The following is a 25,746-nucleotide window of genomic DNA, read 5'->3' on the forward strand; positions in this document are numbered from 1 at the left end:
AAGCTCTTTGCATCACCATTTGAAAACTACATATCCCCTACATAATGCCTTTATTTGGTAAGTGTGTTTCAACTCCGCAATGTTTGCTATATCCAATACTAACATGATGATAGCAGTACCATTTTCTGTGAAAGTTGCACTTGCTGTTGGAGGACTTGCCGGCGCTGGGTTGGCAATTGCCAATAACAGAGAAACTATTTTGCAAGCCGCAGAGAACCTCTTCAATAGAGGCGCAGAATATTGTCACCAAAAGCTTGAAGAAAATAAAATAAGGAGCAATGGTGTTTTTGCAGATGGTTATGAAGATGGTGCTCTAGCCGAAGAAGCGGAAGGTCAATCTACTGGGTACGAGAGCTTCACTGATGTGAGTACTCCAAACACAAGTGATTTTCTGGAAATAGACACGGATATTGAACCTGCTGATGATGAAGATTTAGATTTAGATTGAAGGAGTGCCTTATGCTTAGCACCTTTGCTCGTGTCTTATATATTTCAATACACTTTGTTGTGAGTTTCACTACACCTTTTCGTAGCAATGATTTGTACCAATGTCTTGTATTCATCTCTATACATTGCTAACTAACAACTGCAAGAACCACTATCAACACCACTATTGTCAATGCGGTAAGCAATATGCACGACCACTTACTTCTCAGTCTTTGATAATTGTTTGCCTTGGCGAGCTCTCTGTCCGCTTGCTGTGTGTTACCATGCAATTGCAAAATATTATCCTCCACCGTATTGAGTTGTTCCCCTTGTTGATGTATGAGCTGATCCAAATCTTTGAATATTGAGTTGACTTCCATTATTCCCTCCGTTACTTGCTCGATTTCTCGATTCCGTTCTTGAGTTAGTTGTAAATGGTATTGTAGCTCAGTTTGTTCAATCAAATCTTGATCCAATTCGGGCTCCACCTGTACCTGCTGTTGTCTTTGGTGAGCGTCATCGTGATGCTCCTTGTTATCGGACTCTATTTTGGTGACAATAGGCGTCACTTTCTTCTTTTCGTGGTAAATTTTGACCAATCTCTTGAACTTTTTATCTAAATCGCTAAACTCACTCGCAAGCCTTTCCTTCACTACAATGTGCCGGTTGCTGATTTGAACCTTGTCGGTGCCATTTCCTGCCGACGTATTGATTAATTGTGACAAGTTCGATATCAAATGCTGTATCGCATTGTACAACTCACTTATGTTTTCAATCGAGGCATCAATATTGGATCGAAGTTGTACACAGTCCCGCTTTGAACCTACTTGTCTTCGCTGTTGATCGAATTGAGAAACTTGTTGATTAAAATTTTGTAGTTGCCTCGAAGCTTTATTAATAATGATATCCAAGTCGTTAGACTCGGCATCAGTATATTTATTTGCTGCATCTTGCTGCAACAAAGGCTTCTTTTGAGCCTCGAGGTCGATATTAGCAAAGGACATGTGACTAGAATGATTTGTGGTGGAGATAAGACAACTTGTAAGTTTCCTTTCGTGTAAATCAATAAACTTTCCTTTTTTTGTGTGTGCGTTTGAAAGATCTCAAGGTTTCAATTCCACCCTTGGCATGCTGTCATTTAGGAAAGTTCAAGAAAAGACAAATCTCGATTAATGCGAAGATCCCGATCTGGATACAAAGATAAGAATAGAATGTGTTCAGATCTAGCATGTCCCCTTTATTCTTGCCTTTAAATTGATGTTTTCACATCATGAAAGTCTACTATAAATAAGCATGCATTGCTTCCGGTAAACTAGTCTTCTGTTAGCTGTTACCTTATCAAAGACATGAAGATTTTGCTTTTCACAATCATCACATTTTCTACTTTTCATTCTGTTGCTGGCTCGTCGATACCAAGATCTTGGAACGAGACTACTCTCCTCACTAGAAGAACAAGATCTTGGAATGATACTTCACCCACTAACACGGTAATAACAAGAAGATCATGGAACGATACTGCCCTTGTTACGACTCCAGAGCCTGGTCTTAATAATACTCAGCTTGCAATGTTATTGGTATCATTACAAGATTTCAATGCTCATAATCTTGGCCCAAATTTTGCCATGGGTGCAAAGCCTACTGATCGTGATCTTGATTTGTTGGGAAAAAGGTCAGACTTGCCTCTTTTGGACACAATATTACTGACCTTAAACAACACTGGTGTTGCGTTAACTGTGATTGATTTCGTTTTATTGCGTCCAGAGCTATTGGATATCGTAATTCAAACTACAATTTGTGCCATTAGATTGAGATTGGTTAATTTGACTGACTTGGTCATTGCTTTACAAAGGTCGAATTTGATTATGGATGTTTTAACTTTGGGTTTGGAGGACTCTGAAATATTGCCTGGTTTAATCAACATTACAATTGAAGTTTTGAAGCAAAGCGGCTTGGATTTGGGGTTATTGAATAAACGATTTGACAATTCTGTTAAACCGACAAACTCGACAATTGAAGCGATCAACAAAAGAGAAAATGCGTTGTTGGACCAATTGTTTATTTCATTGAGAGATTCTGGTTTGGCAATTTCTGTTGTTAAGCATTTATTGACTACTCCTGAATTGGCAGCTCCGAACGCTCATTTTCTTGTTCTGATTTTGCAGTCACATGCACTTGGTTTGGGTGATTTGCTTACAGCGTTGAAGGAGTCAAACTTAATTTGGGATCTTGTTAGACAGTTGCTAGGAGATCCACTGATTGTTATTGAGTTTGGTGGAACTATAGTTCAAAGAGTTGTTCAGGGTTTAATTCCAAAGGAGTTAGTTACAAGTTTGTCATAGGGATGTAGGTCTTATCCATTCTTTAGTTTACAGTGTTATAATGTTATCTTTTTGCAACTTGTACGCGTTATTTCAAAATATGCGTGTCACAAAAACACGTCTGTATGTTTTCACTATTTTTTCTGTTGTTTGTTGTTTTTTCCTTTTCCTTGACATTTTTCTTTCTTTTGATTCTTCCTATCAAGTACAAGTCCTCATCTACATCCCATTTCAGTATGCTGACAAAAGCTGCAAAGAGAGAGAAGTTGCGGTTGCTAAAAGAAGCTAGAAAGACTGGAAAAAGAGTTGTACTAGATTCTGATGAGGAAACTGATTTGAATGAAATCTATGACGAGGTTGACGAGGAGACCTTTCGGGAGCACAAAAGGCACCAATTGATGAATGATGACTTCATAGTTGACGATAACGGTGAAGGGTATGTTGACAATGGTGCCGATGAGTGGGACGATTCGTCAAGACCAAATTATTATTCTGACGAAGACGACATTGGTTCAGGTAAAAAGAGACGCAAAGGAAAGGAGGGTCAAAGACCTGTCAAAGTTACAAAAACAGCACCGATAAACAACTTTTTCAAGTCTAGTAATTCCCGGGCCAACGAAGTTAAGAAAGTGGATATGAATATCGATGACATTCTTGATGGTTTTGAAGACGTGCCACAGAAAAAATTCAACATGGCAAAATCATTTGCAAACTTTAAAAAGTCAACAACCAACAAAAAGAAGAAACCAAACACTTCCTTTACATTCTCGACAATTACTAAAGAGAGGAAGTCACCCTCAGTTGAGGCGTTTAATGCATCGTCAGACTACACTATGAACTTTGATGATGTTGAGCAACCTTCATCTCCAGTCACCACTATTGCTAGTGACGCTGCAGCTCAAGAAAAAGAGAATGTGGACCCGGCGTCATCTCCTCGTAAAGAGGTCAAAAGTGGGAAAGCCGTGGAAGAGAGTGATTCGGAAGACGATATAATCTTTGCTAAAAGACCCAAAACAGCGGGAGTCAAAAGGGAAAATAAGGCAGTCACAATCTCCTCAGTCAAAGCTAGTTCAATTTCTTCATCACCTCAAAGGCAACCTTACACAGCATTTGCTAATCACACGGAAAAATTGGACGAACTGACTGTGAGCAGTGAGATTGGAAGTTTCAAAATGTTTTGGATGGACTATGCTGAAGTTGAAAATTCGTTATTGCTTTTTGGAAAAGTTCAAACCAAGGATGGCAAATTAGCCTCTGGGGTAGTTCAAGTTAATGGACTTTGTCGTGAGCTATTCATCTTGCCGAAAGAAAACCCAGATGCTGAAGATGGTAAACGATTCACCACAGATGAAGTTCTTGAAGAAATTACTCCTATATTCATGGAAAATTACAAATTGGAGGCTCTCAGAGCCAAACCGGAAACCAAAAAGTATGCATTCGAATTAGCCAATATACCCAAAGAAGCTGAATACTTGAAAGTTTTGTTACCATACAATACAGCTACAAATAGAAGTGTTCTCCCCTCAGACACTGAAGGTGAAACTTTTAACCATATATTTGGAACAAACGCAAACATGTTTGAATCTTTTGTCACACAAAGAAACATCATGGGTCCATGCTGGCTTGAGATTCAAGGAGGCGATTTTGATGCCATTCGAAACTCCTCTCACTGTCAAATTGAGGTTGCCGTTTCTCTGCCGGGGAAAATAAGTGTTGTTGATAAATCACCTCCTGCAGCTCCCAATTTGACATGTACTTCGATATCGGTGCAAACAGTCATGAACCCTAAACAAAATAGACAAGAGGTTGTCTCTGTCTCTTTAGCAACATACTACAATTTACCTCAGGATGCTCCAATCCAAGAAGGCTTGAAACCAGACGATATAATTACCTATGCTAGACCAGTTGGTACGGTGTCGTTTCCTCCAGGAATGTCGCAGTTGGCAAGCAAAGAACAATTTGAATTACGTACATGTTCAAATGAAAAAGTATTGTTGAATGCAGTTGCGGCAAAAATCAAGTCTGTTGATCCAGATATATTTATTGGTCATAGGTTGGAGAATATTTCTTTGGATGTTTTAGTGCATCGTATGCATGACAATCAAGTTGCAACATGGTCCACATTGGGTCGTAGGAATAGAAAGCAGTGGCCTCATACAATAAATAAACATAGCTCAGGCTTCAACAATAACATGCTAATTCGTGAAGTTTTCCGAGGCAGATTGTTGTGTGACATTGCCAACGAAATGGGGCAGTCGTTGACAATGAAATGTCAATCATGGGATTTAGTTGAAATGTATGACATTGTTTGTCACAAGAAACATAATGCGTTGGATATCAATTATCAAAACACAAAGTTCTCAGAGGATGCAACTTTATTCATGATGGCATTGAAGGAAAATGAAGTCAATGTAAAGATTGCAAGTGAGGTAGCTTTTGCTATTCAAATCCTTTCGTTGTCGAAGCAATTGACTAATATCGCTGGTAATGCTTGGTGTCATACCTTGAGTGGTACTAGAGCCGGTAGAAATGAGTATATCTTGTTGCATGAGTTTAGGAAAAACAACTACATTGTACCAGATAAAGAGGATTCAACTCATAAAAACACATCATACCAGCAAGAAGCACAATTGGAGAACGCCGAGGAAGATGTACAAACTGCTACATCAAACAAAAAGCCAAAATATCAAGGTGGGTTGGTTTTTGAACCAGAAAAAGGTTTGCACAAGAACTACATATTGGTTATGGATTTCAACTCATTGTACCCAAGTATAATCCAAGAATATAACATCTGTTTCACAACTGTTGACAGAGATAGATTCAATATAACACATAATGAGGACAAGGACATGCCTGTGATTCCAGATAATGATTCGGAAAGAGGAGTCTTGCCACGATTGTTAAACACATTGGTTACACGTCGTAGGGAGGTAAAGAAGCTTTTGAAGGATCCAAAGAATACTCCATTTCAAAAAGCCCAGTATGATATCAAACAGCAAGCATTGAAGTTGACGGCCAATTCTATGTATGGATGTTTAGGTTATGTGAACTCGAGGTTCTACGCCAAACCCTTGGCTATGTTAGTCACAAATAAAGGTCGTGAAATTTTGATGGATACAAGACAACTTGCTGAGGCATCGAGTTTGAGGGTTGTGTATGGAGATACCGATTCCGTTATGATTGACACAGGTGCGCAAGAATTGAAGGAAGCTATCAAAATTGGAGAAGAATTTAAGGTGCAGGTAAATGAGCGGTATAGGATGTTGGAGATTGATATTGACAATGTGTTCAAGCGTTTGTTATTACATGCTAAGAAGAAGTATGCCGCCATGAATGTGTCAGTTAATAAAAGTACTGGTGAAGAGGTGACAACTTTAGAGGTTAAGGGATTGGATATGAGAAGACGTGAATATTGTCAACTTTCCAAAGATATTTCCACATTCGTATTAATGAAGATTTTGTCAGATTCCGACCCTGAAGAAGCTTTGCAAGATGTTTACACGTACTTGGAAGAAATGCGGGACAAGATTCTAGGTAATGCCGTACCAGTGGATAAGTTTAAGATCAACACCAAACTTTCTAAAGATCCCAATAACTACCCCAATGGTAAATCGATGCCTCAAGTTCAAGTTGCTCTCCGCTTGAGAAAGGAAGGGAAAGTTGTCAAAGCTGGTAGTGTCATATCATATGTTGTGACTGCTCCTGTTGATGAGAATGACAAATCTACAGTTTCTGAAAGAGCACGAGCAATACAAGAGTTGCTATCCAAGAAGCTAAACTTGAAGCCAGATCCGATGTTTTATCTTGAGAAGCAGATATTTGCTCCTGTTGAAAGGTTGTTGGATAAAATCGACTCAGTTGATATGATGCGTGTGGCCACAAGCTTGGGCATCGATACTAAACGTTATATCCTCAGGGTGAAAAATGAAGGTTTTAATGGAGAAATCACATCTATTGAGTCCAATATCTCAGATGATGAGAGGTTCAGACAATCTAGTTATCTTGTTTTAAAGTGCAATTGTGGGCACACATTCAGGTATGGTGGTATCCAATCATCGAATGATTATAAAGTTACCTTCAATGGTGTCACATGCAAAAAATGTGACTACACTTTCCCCACGATAAAACTCACAGCTCAACTCGAAGCAACAATACGGAAACATATTGCATTGTACTACTGTGGTTGGTTAGTTTGTGATGACACATCGTGTGGAATTCACACTAGACAAATTTCAGTCTATGGAAAACGATGCATTGGAGCTTCAGGTAGAGGTTTGGACTGTAGGGGAGTCATGAGATACAAGTATACTGATAAGGCCTTGTACAATCAATTGTTGTATTTCAATTCCATTTTTGATGTGGAAAAGACAAAAACGGGTAAGTTGAGACCAATTGTGGATGCACTTGAGACTTCGAATGGTGAAGAACAACAAGAAAAAATAGCCCAGGGCCAGGTTGATGCATTGGCAGAGCAGAATAAAGAGTTGTTTGGATATTGTCAAGAGGTGGTACTGAAGTACCTTGATGAGTGTGGGCGTAGGTATGTTAATATGGGTTCCATTTTCGACTTTATGTCTTGAATAGTTTATTTAATATATATATATAAGGAAATTAAAACGAATTGAATGGCATTAAAATTACAAAATACACTAGGCTATACATTAAAATAATGGTGACACCCCTTTTCTACTTTTTCTTTTCGACGGTAGTTTCAGTCACATCTGTTCCTTTATTTGAGGATGAAGAAGGCAGAGGGTCATCTGACAAATTATCTGTTGCAGTACCTGCTGTTGTCGATGAATGCTGACCGCGTGAATCATTATTTGTATTCCATGAAGGTGGTGGGCCATCTGGTCTAGAAACTTCTGTTAAACTAGTGTTTGTATTTCTCGTAGGTGGTGGTCCCACAGGTCTGCTTATATCTGCAAGGTCATCATCGTTGTCATGACCATGGTCAGGATGCAGTGGTGCGTCAGTTCCTTGAGCATTGTTCAAAGTTGGTGATAAAGGCGTAGCACCAGTATTGGTATGTGAGCTGATTGTACTTCCAGTTCTTTGATGAGTTTCTGGAGGATGTTGCAATGCCAGTTTTGCATTTGGATTTGGATGGAAATTTCCATTTGCGTCATAATATCCCATATCATACTCATTTGCAGTAGCTGTATATGTAGGTACGTAAGCACTTGGTAAATCAGGGTCTCTGACATGATCCGGTTGATGGTATTGAGTTTGCGACTGTCTGTAAGATGGAGGAGTAAGCCACCTTGTTCCATAAATCGGTTGCTCTCCATGCTGAGCTCTTTTCTTGTTGACTCTTATCGTACCCAATACAACAATGATTATCAAAACAACAAATATGGCAAAGAAAGCCCATCTGGCTCCGCCTGAATTGCTCCAGTAACCATCATCCCAATCTCGTTTGTAAAGTGAGGAAAAGCTACTTGATATAGTGCCGTCTTTCTGGATAGACGGCATATTTTATGTGAAAAATGACTGGTGAAGCGAAGAGGGGGTGCGGGTGTTTTACTTGCGAGAATGCGTCTAAATGCGTGATATGATTTTCGATTTCTCTAAAGCAGCACTTGCGCTGTGTTTGTTAATGATATGTTGTTTTATGAAGCTGTGGAACTGGTGACACTAGATCTTTGTATCTAGTGATTTTAGGATGGCGAATGAAATCGATAAAAAGATCTTTTGAATCAATGAGATTTTGTCTTTGCTTTTGTTGGTTTATTGTTTTTAGTTTTCGGATGGAGGAAAAGAAGAAAAAGGCGGAAACCCATTTCTAAACACACAAAATGCAACTATAGAGATCCCACAAGAAACAAGACAAAGAAGAGTAATGACATGTGCGTACGATTGGTTATACTATACAAGCAAGAAAGGCGTTCTGTGACGTAGTAGCTTCTCTCTAGCCTCACTAGAAACATATTAGAGAGGAGGAAGAGAAAAATGATTGACACATGCATATACCAAATTTTCTATTAATAGAATTACTCGTGTCCTGGAAGATGTATATAGATGTGGGTATTTGAGTAATAGGGATGCAGTAATAGCACTTATTGTTTGACTATGAGGGAATTTAATCTTTGATCCACTTTGCCAGATATGATTTGCTCTTGCTGCGTTATTTTTCTGACAGGTTTTTGGAGGCTTAGACTTTCAAACACTTTGTTTCTTCCTTCCTGGCTCATCCTAAACTTTCAATCTATTGACTGTCTACTCCCATTGACCCAAGAGAGCTTACATGCTTCAGCAATATGATGAACCCATAAGAGTTTTCCATTTCCACTATTTCTTGGTCTTTTCCAATTACACAAAATGAAAAAAAATTAGGATCCATTAACGGTGATTGGCTGAATAATCTACAATTCTGTGTAGATGTAGAATGAACCAAAAAGAGTATTTTACTCTAGAGACTGTATGAAATACGCTCCTAAACATGTAGCAAGGCTGAGAACTCTCAAATATCTCTTGTGTGTTGGTCTCCTAAAATGCATACACTACGCGCAAAATTTCCTTTGCAACCAAATTGCCTCACGCAAATATTCTTCGTAAAATGAACCATTTGCAAAGGGTAATAATGAGCATAAAACTGAGAGTGATACAAGTGAGAAATGAATCTTCAAAGTATGTTTGGAGTAAGTCCTAGATTGTATGAGTTATCACTAACTGTGTTAGATCCAAGGTTGAAGTGCTCAATAACGTTTGGCTGCTGTTAGTGCTGGCTTTTGAGAATAATGAGAGCATTTCACTTGTCATAGTTTCACAAGGATCCGATGATGTTGCTTATAGAAAACTCCTGCTGTACAACATTCCCTCGATTTTTGCATCAGATTGTGTCAAACTAGCAGCCATGATTAGGCTAATCAAAATTTTAAAGACTAATCTAGCTCTCAATAAAACTACGACAATTAGGGATATCTATTATCAGGATGTGGAGATATTCAACAAAGACCAACAAGAATGTAGTAAATTACTCAAGGAGTTGGTCGAGGATGGTTTAGGGTGGTCTTTGGCTAGAGATTTTAATATCCATCCAACACAAAAGGGGTTAATGTACGGCAACATTTTTAAGCAAATGACAGAGCCAACTCTAATTCCTATTGACTATTGCAACTACTTCAAATGGAACACAACTATACCACATGGGGCGCCATTACTAGTGATTGTACTTGAAAAGGATGCAATATTGCAATCATTTAGCAAATTCATGGAAACAGTGTCCAAAACGGGCCAATTCAATTTTATCGTGATCACTGGAAAGGGATTTTCAGACAGTTTGACTCGACGTTTTGCAAGTTGGTTGACACAAACTTTTCACACAACCAGTTTGGCCTTTGTTGACTCTGATGCTCATGGAATACTCATATACAAACAGTTTAAAAGTGCCATATCCAATCTCAAATACACAGGAATGTACCTACTAGAATCGAGTCCTAATTCCCAATTGACAATCTCCACACGTGATATTTCCATTATGACAAACCTTTCTTCCCATTCAATGAACACTTTGGGACCAAAAGTACACCGAGAATTAACTCGAGGCTTGCTTTTGTTCAAAAAAGCAGAGATGAATGTTGTTTCGGCTAATGAATATAACAGGTATATGCTTGATAAAGTTCTTGAAGCTTATGAGACCACGTGATTCCACGTAAAAAGCCTCGCTCCACAAAATTGAAACTTGCAGAAAAATTTGAGCACTCAACAAATTTTCACAATTCGTCAATTGCTTTTCTTTTCCACTCTTCCAATTGAATCATAAATTCACACACGCAATGTCTTTCCAAACACGTCAAGTTGGTGCTGCTAATACCTTAGAGTACAAAGTTTACCTTGAAGAAAATGGTAAGCCAATCTCTCCATTCCACGATATTCCATTGTATGCCAATGAAGAGAAAACCATTCTCAATATGATTGTTGAAGTTCCAAGATGGACCAATGCCAAATTGGAAATCTCAAAAGATATCAAATTGAACCCAATTATTCAAGACACCAAGAAGGGAAAATTGAGATTTGTTCGTAACTGTTTCCCACACCATGGATATATTCACAATTATGGTGCATTTCCACAAACTTGGGAAGATCCAAACGTTACTCATCCAGAAACCAAGGCCAAAGGTGACAACGATCCATTAGATGTTTGTGAAATTGGTGAAAAAGTTGCCACTGTTGGTGAAGTCAAGCAAGTTAAAGTCTTGGGTGTTATGGCTCTTTTGGATGAAGGTGAAACCGATTGGAAGATCATTGTCATTGATGTCAATGATCCATTGGCTCCTAAATTGAATGACATTGAAGACGTTGAATCACACTTGCCAGGTTTATTGAGAGCCACTAACGAATGGTTTAGAATTTACAAAATCCCAGATGGAAAACCAGAAAATCAATTTGCATTCAGTGGTGAATGTAAAAACAAAAAGTACGCCGAGGAGGTTATTAATGAAACTCATGAAGCTTGGGAGAAATTGATTGCTGGACAAAGTGCTGACTCAAAGGGAATTGAATTGTCCAACACTACCTTGACAAAAACTGCAACTTATGAACCAAATGTTGATATTCCAGCTGCTGCTCCAGCTAAAGCCGCCCCAATTGATAAATCGATTGACAAGTGGTTCTTTATCTCTGGTGCTCATTAAATTTTATAGTTTGTGTATGAATGAGGAGTACTAAAGCCGTCTTGTTCTCGGTTTTTTTCTAAAAAGGGACTTACTTCCGCTCCGTATTTTTTTCATTCCCCCCTTCATTACAAATTTTACAAATTTCAACTAAACGTATTTACTAAAATTGTATAAACTCTATATAAATTCATTTAAATCCCGGTCCACAGTTTTACTTTAAGCTGGCAAACCTATATCACCTACGTTACACCGCCTGAGAAAAGAAAATGTCTCCCATTAAACAGGTCATAATCATTGGTGGCTCTTATGCTGCGATATTAGCATTCAAAACCTTGTTGACCACCAAAGAAGTCGAATTGAATATTACATTAATTTCACCCAATGACAAAGCCTTTTTCAACGTTGCTGTTCCTCGTTTATTAGTCGATAATGGCCCAATTGGCCAAACGGTGTTTCCTCTTGATGAATCGATAAACAAGCTTGTTAAAGGTACCATCCATAAAGCTGTACACATCCAATCGAGTGTAAAAGAAGTTGAATTCAAGACAAAAACGGTAACAATTTCCGATGGGTCCAAGATAAGCTATGATAATCTCATTCTTGCTTCTGGTGCTAGGTCTGTATCACCAATTTGGAAACTTGACTCAATCAAGGATGTGGACTTCACTTTGAATTCAATTAAAGACACAAGTGCCAAGATTCAAGACGCTAAAAGCATTGCTATTATTGGTGGTGGAACTACTGGTGTTGAAACAGCTGGTGAATTGGGATATGAATTTAAAGGTGAAAAGGAGATTGTGTTGTATACTGGTTCAGTGGGACCATTATCTATCCCATTGCCCAACCATGTCTCCTCAGTTACTGACAAGTTGCAAAAACTAAATGTTGAAATTATCAACAACCAACTTGTCAAAAAACAAGGTGACTCTACAGTTGTTCATGGAGATGGATCTACTCGTGACTTTGATTTGATCCTTGAAGCTCATAAATTGATACCAAATACTGAGTACTTACCAGATGAAGTATTGGACAAGAACAAGTACGTTGTTACTGATGAATACTTTCGATTACTCGACTTCCACGAGGTCATTTGTCTTGGTGATATCCTTGCCTTGGGACAGCAATCCGTAGTTGATTTGACATACAATCAAAAGCCCATATTTACCAAAACTGTTGCATATGAAGTATTTGGGGATTCAAACACCAAATTAGTTCCATATGTCAAACCAACAAAAGCAACTGTTTTTGTTCCTATTGGTAGAGATGGAGGAGTGGGTGCCCTTTTCGGATTCTCCGTACCCAACTTTGTTATTTGGTTTGCCAAGTCAAGAAACTATATGATTCCTAAAGCATCTGAGTTTTTCACATAGAGTTTTACATAGAGTTTCACATAGAGTTGTGTGTATTTCATTTGTAATTGTGTGGACGACGCATCACACACAAAATAAAATTGCGTTCTTCCAAACATCAACAAAATAGTTTTTTGCTGTATCACACCAAATACCTTTTGCTTTCTATATGTTTACATGGATGATTTTAAACAGTTGGGCCCAGAGGAGTTTCAAAGTTCTCACAAGTTCCCGTATCTAGTAGGCTTATTGAACAATTATGGAAAATCTATTGTCGATCTAATATCCTCCTATGAATCCTCAAATGATTACTCAGAACTAGCCAAACTAATCAACCGACCAGAAGGGGAAATAAATCAATATTTCAAAGCATTACAGAACGACTTAGCGGTAGAGCCTACAAGTGTGGATGAATTATTTAACGAGGAAGAGACGATTCCCACTGGTTTGCCATCTATTGACCACCAGTTGGGGGGTGGCGGGGGCATTCCTCTTGGCGAAGTGACTGAGGTGTTTGGAGCTAGTGGTTGCGGTAAATCACAGTTGCTTTACCAGTTGGTTCATAACTGCATCATGCAGTATCCTCAAAGTAAACCAATTCTTATTGCGACTGAGACTTTTATGGAGTCCAAGAGGTTGGCAGATATGTTTGAGTTGGATGGTGTGGAGGAGGTTGATGCAAAATTAGATCAGGTATCATATATATATTGTCCAGATTTGGAAAGTCAAGATCACATTTTATTCACCCAATTGCCAACGAAATTGCAACAAGATCGATCGAATACGAAACTTCTTGTTATCGATTCAATTGCTCATCATTTCCGACGAGAGGATGCAATGTCAAACGTCAGCTTTATAAAGGATAAGATAGAGGAACAAGAACAACAACTTGAGGATGATGCAGATTTCCAACTGTTGAGACGACTAAAGAATAAATATCTGAAGTTGGTTGGTAACAAATCTGCCAAGTATGCCACAAGGTCAACAAAGCTACATTACCTTGGCCAGTTGTATCGTCATTTAACTAGGTTGGCGAGAGAGTTCAACATTGCTGTAGTGGTGGTGAATCAAGTGAGTGACCATACTGCCGATTTTGCCAATGCAAAGCAGTCTGTCATTGATGACGATGATTTGGCATATCCCTTGAATCTAGATTTCCAAATCCCAATAGCATCTGGGTGGGACCCGAAAACAATCTTCAAATATTTACCTCCTTCGCATGTACAATTAAATGAGCGAGATTTGGAGTTGTTGGATTTGGAGTTGCAAAATTCATTTGATGCGAGCTCTTCTTCGTCTTCCTCCTCAAATAAACGACAAAAAGTCACCGATGAAAATGGAACGAGATCAGTGCCCGTGGAAGAAGATCCACGATTAAACAAGACGAGAATCGTCGATATGCGTGAAAGTCAGGCTGATTTGATTATGAAGGCTCACGAGTTGAAAAATAAGAGTACAAAGAGAATCGTTCCTACCTTGGGATACCCGTGGACAACAAGAATCCAAAATAGGATCATGTTGATGAAGACTTACAAGCCACAATTGAAAACGAGGGAAGAATTGGTTAGAGAAAGTGAAGCCAATGGAGGTGTGGATTTAGAAACTGGGTTGTCCTATGCTCAACTTTGCGAGGGTTTCGCCCTTGGCCCAAATGGAAGTAAAGGGACGACTCAGTCGCAACTGTCGGCTCCGTCATCCTCGGCCACTGCTGGTGCTAATACTCAATCAAGCGTTTCTCTGTTGATCAAATGCTGGCAAGTTGAACGGTTCATCAAGGTTGTTCTGAGCGCACACAATTCAAGAACAGATCGGTTCAAAAATTATTCATTCATTATTGGTAAAGAAGGATTAAAGCAAACCTGAGTAGAGTAGAGCTTTCGATTTTAGACTTGTATTAATAAAGGTAACCATGTATATACTTTTCTAAGGGCTTGCAAATTGCACCCATTTGGGTAATTTTTCAATTTTGCACGCGGCAACACAAAAAGAGCATTAATAAAGACGTGATTATGGGAAAAACGTGGTCGTGTGTATAAAGCGGAATGGTAGTGTAAACAAAACTTTCATCAACAAACCAAACAACAAAAACAATCTCATTCTCTGAAAGAATCTGGGAAATTGAGACATTAGTTCTAGGTCAAGTGATAAACGAAATACCATGAAGGTGTGTACTCTTTCACAACTGTTTATTTTTCATCATCATCTTCTTCTATTTTCTTCTTCCGGAGCGGTGGTTTACGTTTGTCTTCCGATACGCCGGGGAATCAAGATGGAGCCTTCTTTGGCACACCATATCGCAACATACTGACCAACCTTTCTAGTATATTGATGAAATTGATCTTGAGTTGGTCAATCAGGAACTAAATTTCACTCTGGCTGACAATTCATTAGAGATTAGAGGAGGATGTGAATTATTCACCACGAAACCAATTGCATCTGATCGAAAATTATTTAAAACTATTGACAAGCATTTAGATCAAATTATTGAAGATAATATAATATCTCGCTCGTTGGAAAGAGAACGACAGAATTCGATGTCGTCGTTGTTTGGTACAAGTGGAAGTCCTCTGGATGTTCGAATACAAGAACAACAGCAGCAGCAGCAGCATCAGCATCAACAGCAGCAAAAACAACGAAGGTCGAGTTCGTCTCTGACAAAGATTCAGTTTCACAAGTCACTGGTTCCTGATATAAGGGATCCTGAAAATACAGGCGGTGCCTCCTTACTTTCCAAATCATTAAACGAAGCTGACGACAGTTTTAACAATGACACTTTTGATCAGCAAGATGAGCATGCAATTGATGATTCACCGTTTGGTCCATTGAAGAACACAACAACTAGACGTACTTTTGCTTATCTAATTGGAATTTTGAATCACACGTTTCCAGATCAAGATTTTAGTGATCTTCAACCTACTCATGATTTTATCAAGGTGCCCATATCTGATTTACTTACCAAATTTGATAACTTGTTGATGTCGTTGGGAAAGAAAAGTGATGTCCTACACTGGATGTGGGATATTCTTGATTCATATATGGAAGTCTTGCCTTCGAAAACATCATCCCCGTATTTGGCAGCTCAAGATACAGATGCAATTGAACAACAGCATTCTGAAGCAAGCACAAGCAGGAAAAATAGTGTAAACATTGGCAGCAGACAAGGGTCTCCGCCAAATCCCAAAGTTGCTCAAGAAAGTTGCAGTATTTACCTGTTTGAACCAGCTAATGAGTCGATATTTGAGGATATTTCGTATCCTTATCAGCCTATGTGGAGCTATTTTTGGTTCATTTACAACAAGAAACGGAAAAGAGTTGCATTTATCCGTTTAACTGCTATAAATAAGGCTGACTTGGAAGAGGATGGATCAGATGCTGGTCATAACGATGATGACGAAGATGTGGTTGGTAATATTGAGATTTCGTAAATTGCGTAGAGTATATAATCTGTTTGAGTGAATTATTAATAAGAATACTGTTCCTTAGATTAACTGTAACGGCAAGTGGTTATGAATATTTTCGTAAAATGTTTCTAATCACGTGCTTTGGTAAATAATTGCTGTTCTTTCTTTTTGTGTGTGTGTTTTAGTGCGGACTTTGTACTCCGACAAGGGGGGGGTGTGAGTGGCTAATTGTGTATGTGTGTGTATAGAAATATACCAAGATAGCAATTTAAAATTCAAAAACAGCAAACCTAAAACCACATCTTTTAGAACCACAGCAATCTAAAGCTAAAACCAAGTCAACAAATCAACACAATTGACTACTTTATACGAGAAAAAGACTCACATTATAAATACCCTCCCACATCCCCTTCTTTTTCTCTTGCTGATATTTAGAACCTCAATTGCCACAATTTATTATTATGACTACTCCAATTAAGAAAGCTACTGACGTGTATTTCACTTTAAACAATGGTATTAAAATACCAGCTTTAGGTTTGGGTACAGTACCACCAGACGATCCAAGTGAGGTGAAGGACCAGGTCGTCACTGCAATTAAGGCTGGTTATCGTTTAATTGACACTGCTTGGTACTATGGTACTGAAAAGTACGTTGGTCAGGCATTGAAGGAAGTGTTTGACGAAGGTATTGTCAAAAGAGAAGACATTTTCATCACAACCAAAGTATGGCCCTCATTCTGGCACAGTCCTGAAAAGTCATTGGATATTTCATTGAAAACACTCGGGTTGGATTATGTTGACTTGTTTTTGCAACACTGGCCAGTTGAATTGCATGGCGATGAAAATGGTCAACCAACTGCTCCAAAAGACGACAAGGGAAATTTGATCTATGACGATGATCCAGCAACTGGAACCAAGTTTATTGAAGTGTATCAAAGTTTGGAGAAGATTTTGGACAACACAAAGAAAACCAGATCCATTGGTGTTTCCAACTATTCGTTGCCCAAAATACGTCAATTGTTGCCTCACGTGAAGCATGTTCCTGTAGTTAACCAAATTGAATATCATCCTCAGTTACCACAACAAAACTTGGTTGATTTCTGCAACCAGCATAAGATCATTATCGAGGCATATTCACCAGTTGGTGGTACAGGAGCACCAGTTTTGAATTTACCTTTGGTACAAGAATTGGCTAAAAAGTATGATGTTAGCACTAACGAGATTGTTGATGCTTATCAAATCCTTAATGGTAGAATTGCTATCCCAAGATCTTCCAACTTGGAGAGAATCAAGTCAATTGTTAACTTGCCAGACTTGAGTAAGGAAGAGTTGGATGAGTTGTATCAAATTGGAGTTGTCAATCCAACTAGATACACCAACGACCCTTGGGGTTACGGATTGGGATTCCGTTGGTGGGAAGGAGACACTTTAAGTAAAGAGTTTGATTAGATTTTTTACATAACTTAAAAGGGATTACGATTGATTGCTTAATCTTCTGTTTTACTCTATGTATCTTATTCATACCGCTACTTTCTTTCTTGCATTTCCTTCTTCATCTCCATCGACCTCTAATTCACGTTTAAGCAACTTTTCTTTAGCTTCATTTGACGTAACCATTAAGTTGCTTTCTCCTGCAACTTTCAACAATCTAGTATTTTGTCTTTCGCCATCAACTTTTCTGAAAAATGGTTGACATCGCCAATATGGTACAGTTTTGTAATGACCACCCCAAACTTGTAATTCTCCATCCACCACGATATCTAATTTCTCGAAATTCTCCATCGATGCAATTTCCTTTCCGACAATTCTTTCCACCTCTTCAACAATCTTTTCCCATTCATCAAATGATGAATGCACACTAGTTTTACCAATCATGGGTCGCAATTCCAGCCTCACATTTAAAAATTCATGCATCAATTTGAAAAAATGAGACTTCATCGAATGTCGGGATGCTGGATGTGGATCAACCGACTTGACAATTTCAAAATATTGACGTAAGATCTTATCTACTCGTGGAAACTGCATGTCAATGTCGTCCGTCTTGGTCCAAAAGACACCTGGATTGTACAAGTTACCTTCAGCTGACATGACCGCATCACAACTAGTCTCTTCTTGACATCGTTGTAAATCATTTGGATACAAGATATTTCCATTGGAGAAAAACACTTGATCTTGAGGTAACTTGTCTCGAAGGTACCTCAAGATTTTCCAACTGGCAAGCCCAGTATTTTGACCCTTCATTTCTCTCGTTCTTCCATGTACAGTGATAAATTGGGCCCCAGCATCTAGCACCAATTTAGCATATTGTAATGATTTTTCATAATCATCATATACTCTAATCTTGGCTGTCACCAGAATAGATAAATTATCATGTAGTTTCCTAATCAATTTATGAATCAAGTCCCAATCTTCCATCAAAAATGACCCATATTTACCCTTCTTGGCAATCCCTTGCGGGCACCCCAAATTCAAATCAACTGCATCGCATTGATTTTCAACAAGTTTTGCTGCTTGCAATAACATTTCAGGATCGTTGGCACAAAATTGGACAATTAATGGTCGGTCGTATTTGGGGTTCCCGTCCTGATCATTAAACATACTTTTACGATACTTGTCACTGGTTACAAATAATCGTGCATGAAACATGGGGGTATAGCAAAGATCAGCACCATATTTGCGCGATAGTATTCTCCACGCAAGCTCAGATTGGTCCACCATTGGTGCTACTATAGTCTTGGGTTGGCCTATGGCATTGTACATTTCTCTTCCTGTAAGCTTTCTTGAAGGGGCAGATGTGATGGAACTGGTGCTGGTGGTAGTTGCAGGAACAGTCATCTTGGATTCACTTTCTGGTAGGTGTGACAAAGTTGCTAGTCTCCTTAGTGCGTTTACTGGACTAATGGGAATCAAATGAGTCAGTAATTTACAAGTCCTTCCAAGAAGAAACATGTACAAGTGTTTATTTGGAACCCTATTGATGCTCTTCCTGAAGAAAAAGAAAAAAAAAAAAAAAGAAATTCTGCAACGGATTGCTTTTGTGTAGAGTACAGTACAGGATACTGCAAAAAAATACATTTCATTATAACCTGTAATCAAAATATTTACTCTTCCAATTATCTAAATCACTCAAATGTCTCATTGTTGGTCTCCCATGTGGACAATTCCAAGGCTTATCTAGTCGACTTAAGTTCTGCACTACACGCGTCATCCTTCCTCTAGACAATGAAGACCCAATCATTATACTGCTTCGACATGCTTTCATGGCTAAAATTTTTCTAATCTTTGAACACTTGATATGCTTATTACTTGGTTGCTCATTGATTAAATTAATAAGCTCCATAAAGTCATTAGTGTCAAACATAATGTTCTTGTATACTGGGAGTGAAGTAAGAACAATTCTTGATCCAAGTTTTCCTTCATGATCAATGGTGAATTTGAACCCATTGTTTCTGAAAACTGCTTCGTGATCAATCACCAACATCTCATCGATAATGTTCAATTCCAAAGTTTGTGGTCTTATCAATGGTTGATTTTGAATGCTGTAATCTTCAATCAATTTTTCAAAATTGTATTTTTCATCGGAAGCATGTTGATCTATAATGAATAAATTGTCTCCATGATGAACTAATATAAATCCCAAATTGAATTGACCCACCAACTTCATTTTTAGGAAATCAGATTTGGAAATATGATAAATACCTTCTTCATCTTGTAAATTTTCGTTAACTTTGATTTCTTGACCATCAACCCCATTGTCTTCATTATCAAATTTACGCAAAGCTGAAATCTTTGATAACAATTCTTGCGAGGACTGTTTGCGCTTTTTGGAATATAAGCCTGACGACTTGAACCTTTTTGCCGGCCTTTCCTCGAATTCTTCATCACCAATTTTGATGTACATACTTTCTTCATCAGTGCCTGTTTGCTTGGGGAAAAAATTGACACCATGATTATCCTGCAATTCGCTAATGTCAGTTTGGGTCTCTGGTTCATTGTAGGAAAAGTTGGATAGCACTTGCGATGTAGGAAGTGTACTGTTGGCTTGCACTTGTGATGTAGGAAGTGTACTGTTGGCTTGCACTTGTGATGTAGGAAGTGTACTGTTGGCTTGCACTTGTGATGTAGGAAGTGTACTATTGGCCTGACTGTCCACCCCGTTCATTATCCGACTCTCTTTATCAGGATCGATGGGAGCCAGTTGAGTCAGGGTTGCAATTTCGTCCTTTTCCTCTACCTCCTCATCTCCAGAATCATTGTCAGTTTCAACAATAGTCTCTTCGCGTTTGTCATCCAGCAACTTATCAGCTTCTCCAGACGTTTCGCATTCGTAAACTGAACGTAAAACTTCAACCCGACCCCGTCTTTGCGCTTGTGAAGTTAATAAATGTAGTTCCTCCTTATTTGATTCCACTGATTCCTCGCAAATTAAAGACTCAGTCTTTACTGTTGACTCGTCAGTTTGAGCAACTTCGAGTTCTTCGCTTTCTAAAGACTCAGGAACTTGTCTGGAAGTCTCATCTCGTGGTGTGGAGCTTTCAGTCTCCAAGCTGTCTATACTTTCGTCTTCTCGTTTTATAAACCGTTTTATATCAATAGAACCCTTGGAATCATCCTGGGTGGGAACATGCTCCACCGTTGTTTTATGATACTCATTGAATGGTATTTGTTGCCGTGAACTTTTTGGGATAATTACTTTATCCTGCATGGTATAAAACTCTACAAGACTTTCACGTATAGATTCCAATACGCGTGCCTCGTTATGGATTAAAACATTTGTCTTGTCAGGCAAGACATTAACATCAATTAATTCAGGATCAATATCAAGATTCAAAACATAAATTGGATATTGCACATGGTTAAATGATTTGTAGACTTCATTGATCAACATGGTTAGCTTCCTAAATGCAATTGGTCGCTTATTGACAAACAAAAATTGTCTATCTGGAGTAGAACGTCCTAATCCAAAAGAATAAGAAGAAATATAGCCACTTAGTTTTGCATCAGACTCGAGTTCGATATCAACATTGAGTAAGTTGGTGTTCCCATTGTTTCCATAAATAGTAATCAAATTCTCCACCGTTGTGTTGTTTTCTCCTCCTTTTGAAGACAAAACCAATTGTTTCTTACCATTGGAATTAGTGTTGGTTACTTCAAACTTGATTTCGGGGTATATTAGCAAATAATTGATGATAAAGTTAACAGCTTTATGAAACTCTCTTTTCGAGTTTTTAATAAAGTTCTTGTGTCGTACTGTGAAATTCTTGAACAACTGCTCAATAGCTATTGTTGTACCTGACTTATTACTCATTCCACCTAACTTTGTTGTTTCTTCTTTAAGTTTCCCAAGCTGATCATACTTTAACGTGTAATTCCTCGGATAAGTAGTTAAAGTCAGCGTAGTTATTGTCACCTTGGTGGACAACGCGCAAATTGAATTTAGTGCTTCTCCTCTAAACCCTAGTGTTCCCAACTGGGATAAATCATCTAAGTCGTTAATCTTGGAGGTATGACTTCGTAAGCACACCGTTTCGAAATCTTCCTTGTCTATCCCCTTGCCATTGTCCAGAACGGTTATAGAATCAATACCGTAGTTGATAAAGTTGACAACAATCTTTGATGCTCCTGCATCAATGGAATTTTCGATGAGCTCCTTCACGATGGATCTTAGATCAATGATGACCTGTCCGGATGTAATTTTGGAGACATCTACAGCGTCTATACTTTGAATCAGTGACATGAAAAGGCTGAAGGAGAAGAAAGAAACAGTTGTGCGTAGAATATCGCTACGCGTGAAATGTGAATGGCCACGCGTAAAAAATCAAAAGTCATAACCTCAATACTAGGGAATGAAGTTGAAGAAAACACTCGCTAGTGAAACACCTGATATTCCCCTAACTGTCAACAACCTCCTACTAGTTTTTAAAGAGTTTCTTTCTGTTTGGATAAATCAAATCCTTTACTACAATAAAGTATACGATCCTTTGATATTTGATCAATACAAGGCCTTTGACGTTATTGTATGGAAGAATAGGCACCCACATTTGGAAAAGTATATCGATGATTTATTCTTAAATGTGATCAACAATCTAATCATAAACAAGAAACAATCAAGCGGACTTGACAAAATTTCTTGTTTAATTTACAACACCAAGAATGACACTGTTGTGAGAAGCTACTCGTTAAAGTTTCATCAATTTATCCTATCGTTGGACGAGACAATTGCTGAATTAAAAGTTGTTGGTGATCATGATACATCGTCGATTTTGAATGTGCCAGGTATATCATGGATCGAAATATATACTCAATTCCAGACAATGTTGTTTCAGCAAATACAGCAGTTACGCAAAACGCCAGTTTCAGAGAGCCAGGGAGATGACTTGTTTTATAAAATCACGGTGAGTTTACACGAGGATCTCTACGCTGGATCCAACTGGGTGAGGCTCAATGAAACCAAAGAGAGTAAACCTGTGGAGCATACAACAGTGTTGAGTGAAGTAGATTTAGGCGTCTTAGCCTTCACTCTTGAAAGCGTGACCGATGTATGAAAAGGGCGGAGAGTTACGTCATGATAAACAATTGCAATCCATATCGGCGATAAATCTAATTCCCGAAGAATGCGACCTCTCTTTTGTTCCGTACCTTGGGAAACGGCTTTACAGCTGATAAAAGGCAAACGGAGAAGATTAACAAGGCCAAGGAAAACATGAATAGGGTTCTGATAATGCTGTGTAAGGGCAGCACATACCTGAGCACACTTACTACCACGTCCGTACTTCTGTTGTGCTAAAACCAATTGATTTTGCTAGGGTTTGTTTAATCTTTGTGTCACAATCGGGAATATGCAACTCGGTTTTAGTAAATCCGATGACATGAAACGAAACGTCAAAAATCAGAAAGCCTAATTTATAAACCATGGTGTAATCCCCTCTTCTCTTCACTTCAACTCACAGATTTTTCCCCACCACATTCTTCTCCAAAATGACTAGAAAAGCTAATCCTTCACAAATAAATTCCAAAAACGATGCTTCATTACTACTCGATTTATTTGACAATTTCTTGATCGATTGCGATGGAGTTGTTTGGTTGGCCGAAACACTTATTCCAAAAGTTACTCAATTCCTACAATTACTAGAACAACATAATAAGCAATTTGCATTTGTCACCAATAACTCATCGAAATCACGTCAATCTTATATTGAAAAATTTGAAAGTTTGGGGATCCATGGTATAAGTAAAGATCGGATCTACACAACTGGTTATTCTGCAGTATTGGAATTGCAGAAAATGGGAATTCCTTTAGGGTCCAAGATTTGGGTATTGGGAGATGCAGGAATTGAAGATGAATTGGCTGATGAAGGGTACGTCCCACTTGGTGGATCAAATCCGTTATTAGACCAATCTTGGAATCCCAAGAATCCATTGTTGAAAGTAGATCCAGAAGTGAAAGCAGTAATTGCTGGTTCAACTAATGAATTCAACTTTTTACGTATCGCCACCACTTTACAATATCTAATGTATGATAACAAAAGAATACCATATATTGGAACAAACGGTGATCGAAATTACCCTGGCCCGGAAGGGTTAACACTCCCAGCAGGTGGAAGTATGGTTGAGTATATGTCGTATTGCTCTGGTCGAAACTATATTGATGTTGGTAAACCAAGCAAGACTTTTGCTGATATTATTTTTTATGACACTGGATTTGATAGAGCGAAAACAATCATGATTGGAGATACATTATCTTCTGATATCAAATTTGGCAATGATGCAAATTTGGGAAACGGACATGGTACATTGCTTGTTTTGTCTGGTGTCACAACAGTTCCTGAATTAAAAGAATTGATTACTCACCCAACTGGTGATGATGACCTGTTGGTGCCTCAATTTTACGTCGACTCATTAACTAAACTCTACGAGCTATTAGAATAGATACTATGCATTAAACTTGATTTTGTAGTCCAAATAAATTCTTTAAATTCTCATAAACGAAATATGAGATTGAAACAGCCGGTGCCACTTTTGCCAAGTTGGGCACTAAACCTTTGTACAATCCAGGATATCCTTCTCTTGCAACTGTCTTTTTGAAAACGTCAAAGAACCCAGTGTATGTATATGGATGGGCATATGTTCCTTGTGCTTGTAATCTTGTTCTCAAAGAGTTAATTGGGTAAACAACAGTTGCACCAAATGATCCTGAAAATGCACCCAACGACAACACAATATAGTTTGACAATTTCACTTCATCTTCATTTAACCCTGATCTCCTTGCTTCTCGTTTGATTAACCACGTCTTTATCGTTTGGAAAGTACCCAAATCTAGTGCCGCGTATGGGAATATACCACTGACACCGGCAAGTATACCACGGTAGAAAACACGCATTCCTCCCTCACGGTACAAATCTTTGGCGGTTTGAATAAGCAATGCATTGCCTTGTAGTGAACTATCCAATTTCGAACATTGTAATCTAAACTTTAGTGTGTCTACTGGGTAAACGGCAAATTGAGATACAACACCACCAAATCCACCTGCCAAATAGGTCGAAACTTTGGAAATTTGCGTTACATCTTCAACACCTTCAATACGGGCGAAAAATCTCTTTGCTGCTTCAAATGAACCAAACTTCATGGCAGATTCTGGAAACACTTTTAATACATTTAAACCATTTCCCACATAAAATGCCTTAAACCCACCTTGCAACCATAATGTTCTTGCTGCTTGAACAATTGGGGAACGAATAGTTTTTTCTCTTAAAGTTGTGGCTTTAGTCAGCTGCATATGTTTTTCCAATTCAGCATGGGCCAATTTAGCTCGCAATTGGTCAATGACATGTTGTTCTGCTCCCGATGCAATTTGACGCGCTATTTCCTCCTTAGAATGAAGGATGGTTGAAGTCAAGTCTGTTCTGGCAATCAAAAACACCTTGATCCTATCAAATGGAGCAGTACAAGTTCTCGACACCACTCCTGCTAACCCACCAGCAAGAAAAAACCCAATTCCATTGAGAAATTGATTAATCAATGTAACATCACCATCGGAACTAACGTCGAAATTCTCCACCACAAATGTATATGCAGTTCGTATTCTTGACCCGTGTAATCGTGGCATTAAAATCAAAAACTCTCTAAACTCATCATATGTTATATAACCATCGTTTTTGTAATCAATTCGTTTAAAAAGAAGGTCAACATTTACCTTACTAGCATTGAGATTCAAATGGTCTTTTAAATACTTGACAAAATCGGCTTTTTTCAATTTACCGTCATTATCGTCGTCAATCTTGTTGAAACCTTTTAGTATCTGATCATCAGTAGTAGACAAATATTTTTTGAAATCGTCGAAATCGATAATCTTATCCTGGTCCTCATCAAATGAGTTAAAGACTTGTTTCATTAGTTCAGGATTTTGACTAATTGGATGCTTTAGCTGTTTCATTGCTTTGGTGAAATCTCGAAATGTTATCTTGCCATTTTCTTCGATATCCAATTTACGAAATAGTTTTTCATAGTCATTTGGTTTGGCTGGTATTATGATGTCTTTTCCATATTGGCTCCCCTCTGATGAGGAGGAGGAGTCGTTCGATACGTATGAAGACGCCGACGTGATATTCTTGGACATGGAAGTGTTAGTGATAAGT

At 38.4% G+C, this 25,746-nt stretch overlaps 15 protein-coding genes across 15 annotated transcripts; 10 read left to right on the plus strand and 5 right to left on the minus strand. All coding sequences in view use genetic code 12, as the record gives it.

Moving 5' to 3' along the window:
- Positions 1-44: 44 nt before the first annotated feature.
- On the plus strand, positions 45-448 carry I9W82_001215 (uncharacterized protein; the record flags this gene model as incomplete). The annotated part of the gene is made up of 2 exons (XM_067689937.1): positions 45-57; positions 114-448. The coding sequence occupies 2 exons, from the start codon at positions 45-47 to the stop codon at positions 446-448; spliced, it is 348 nt and encodes a 115-aa protein (XP_067551237.1).
- A 127-nt stretch (positions 449-575) lies between these two features.
- Positions 576-1,430, minus strand: VAM3 (SNAP receptor; the record flags this gene model as incomplete). Its single annotated transcript, XM_067689938.1, has 1 exon — positions 576-1,430. One exon carries the CDS (start codon positions 1,428-1,430, stop codon positions 576-578), a length of 855 nt encoding a protein of 284 aa, XP_067551238.1.
- Positions 1,431-1,772: 342 nt separating this feature from the next.
- I9W82_001217 (uncharacterized protein) lies at positions 1,773-2,765 on the plus strand (the record flags this gene model as incomplete). Its single annotated transcript, XM_067689939.1, has 1 exon — positions 1,773-2,765. The coding sequence occupies one exon, from the start codon at positions 1,773-1,775 to the stop codon at positions 2,763-2,765; it is 993 nt and encodes a 330-aa protein (XP_067551239.1).
- Positions 2,766-2,980: 215 nt separating this feature from the next.
- POL1 (DNA-directed DNA polymerase alpha catalytic subunit) lies at positions 2,981-7,324 on the plus strand (the record flags this gene model as incomplete). The annotated part of the gene is made up of 1 exon (XM_067689940.1): positions 2,981-7,324. The coding sequence occupies one exon, from the start codon at positions 2,981-2,983 to the stop codon at positions 7,322-7,324; it is 4,344 nt and encodes a 1,447-aa protein (XP_067551240.1).
- A 106-nt stretch (positions 7,325-7,430) lies between these two features.
- On the minus strand, positions 7,431-8,219 carry I9W82_001219 (uncharacterized protein; the record flags this gene model as incomplete). The annotated part of the gene is made up of 1 exon (XM_067689941.1): positions 7,431-8,219. The coding sequence occupies one exon, from the start codon at positions 8,217-8,219 to the stop codon at positions 7,431-7,433; it is 789 nt and encodes a 262-aa protein (XP_067551241.1).
- Positions 8,220-9,327: 1,108 nt separating this feature from the next.
- Positions 9,328-10,392, plus strand: SPO11 (Spo11p; the record flags this gene model as incomplete). Its single annotated transcript, XM_067689943.1, has 2 exons — positions 9,328-9,374; positions 9,426-10,392. The coding sequence occupies 2 exons, from the start codon at positions 9,328-9,330 to the stop codon at positions 10,390-10,392; spliced, it is 1,014 nt and encodes a 337-aa protein (XP_067551242.1).
- Positions 10,393-10,522: 130 nt separating this feature from the next.
- Positions 10,523-11,380, plus strand: IPP1 (inorganic diphosphatase; the record flags this gene model as incomplete). Its single annotated transcript, XM_067689944.1, has 1 exon — positions 10,523-11,380. One exon carries the CDS (start codon positions 10,523-10,525, stop codon positions 11,378-11,380), a length of 858 nt encoding a protein of 285 aa, XP_067551243.1.
- A 248-nt stretch (positions 11,381-11,628) lies between these two features.
- On the plus strand, positions 11,629-12,732 carry I9W82_001222 (uncharacterized protein; the record flags this gene model as incomplete). The annotated part of the gene is made up of 1 exon (XM_067689945.1): positions 11,629-12,732. One exon carries the CDS (start codon positions 11,629-11,631, stop codon positions 12,730-12,732), a length of 1,104 nt encoding a protein of 367 aa, XP_067551244.1.
- A 156-nt stretch (positions 12,733-12,888) lies between these two features.
- I9W82_001223 (RAD57) lies at positions 12,889-16,136 on the plus strand (the record flags this gene model as incomplete). The annotated part of the gene is made up of 2 exons (XM_067689946.1): positions 12,889-14,490; positions 15,069-16,136. 2 exons carry the CDS (start codon positions 12,889-12,891, stop codon positions 16,134-16,136), a joined length of 2,670 nt encoding a protein of 889 aa, XP_067551245.1.
- A 437-nt stretch (positions 16,137-16,573) lies between these two features.
- On the plus strand, positions 16,574-17,560 carry ARA1 (D-arabinose 1-dehydrogenase (NAD(P)(+)); the record flags this gene model as incomplete). Its single annotated transcript, XM_067689947.1, has 1 exon — positions 16,574-17,560. One exon carries the CDS (start codon positions 16,574-16,576, stop codon positions 17,558-17,560), a length of 987 nt encoding a protein of 328 aa, XP_067551246.1.
- A 69-nt stretch (positions 17,561-17,629) lies between these two features.
- On the minus strand, positions 17,630-18,946 carry I9W82_001225 (tRNA dihydrouridine synthase; the record flags this gene model as incomplete). The annotated part of the gene is made up of 1 exon (XM_067689948.1): positions 17,630-18,946. The coding sequence occupies one exon, from the start codon at positions 18,944-18,946 to the stop codon at positions 17,630-17,632; it is 1,317 nt and encodes a 438-aa protein (XP_067551247.1).
- A 244-nt stretch (positions 18,947-19,190) lies between these two features.
- PMS1 (ATP-binding mismatch repair protein) lies at positions 19,191-21,848 on the minus strand (the record flags this gene model as incomplete). The annotated part of the gene is made up of 1 exon (XM_067689949.1): positions 19,191-21,848. One exon carries the CDS (start codon positions 21,846-21,848, stop codon positions 19,191-19,193), a length of 2,658 nt encoding a protein of 885 aa, XP_067551248.1.
- Positions 21,849-21,957: 109 nt separating this feature from the next.
- Positions 21,958-22,656, plus strand: I9W82_001227 (uncharacterized protein; the record flags this gene model as incomplete). Its single annotated transcript, XM_067689950.1, has 1 exon — positions 21,958-22,656. The coding sequence occupies one exon, from the start codon at positions 21,958-21,960 to the stop codon at positions 22,654-22,656; it is 699 nt and encodes a 232-aa protein (XP_067551249.1).
- Positions 22,657-23,089: 433 nt separating this feature from the next.
- Positions 23,090-24,040, plus strand: PHO13 (Pho13p; the record flags this gene model as incomplete). Its single annotated transcript, XM_067689951.1, has 1 exon — positions 23,090-24,040. The coding sequence occupies one exon, from the start codon at positions 23,090-23,092 to the stop codon at positions 24,038-24,040; it is 951 nt and encodes a 316-aa protein (XP_067551250.1).
- Positions 24,041-24,050: 10 nt separating this feature from the next.
- On the minus strand, positions 24,051-25,727 carry I9W82_001229 (Ca(2+)-binding ATP:ADP antiporter; the record flags this gene model as incomplete). The annotated part of the gene is made up of 1 exon (XM_067689952.1): positions 24,051-25,727. One exon carries the CDS (start codon positions 25,725-25,727, stop codon positions 24,051-24,053), a length of 1,677 nt encoding a protein of 558 aa, XP_067551251.1.
- Positions 25,728-25,746: the final 19 nt, after the last annotated feature.

This window comes from Candida metapsilosis (genome assembly GCF_017655625.1).
Source record: "Candida metapsilosis strain BP57 chromosome Unknown scaffold1, whole genome shotgun sequence".
Taxonomy (NCBI): domain Eukaryota; kingdom Fungi; phylum Ascomycota; class Pichiomycetes; order Serinales; family Debaryomycetaceae; genus Lodderomyces; species Lodderomyces metapsilosis.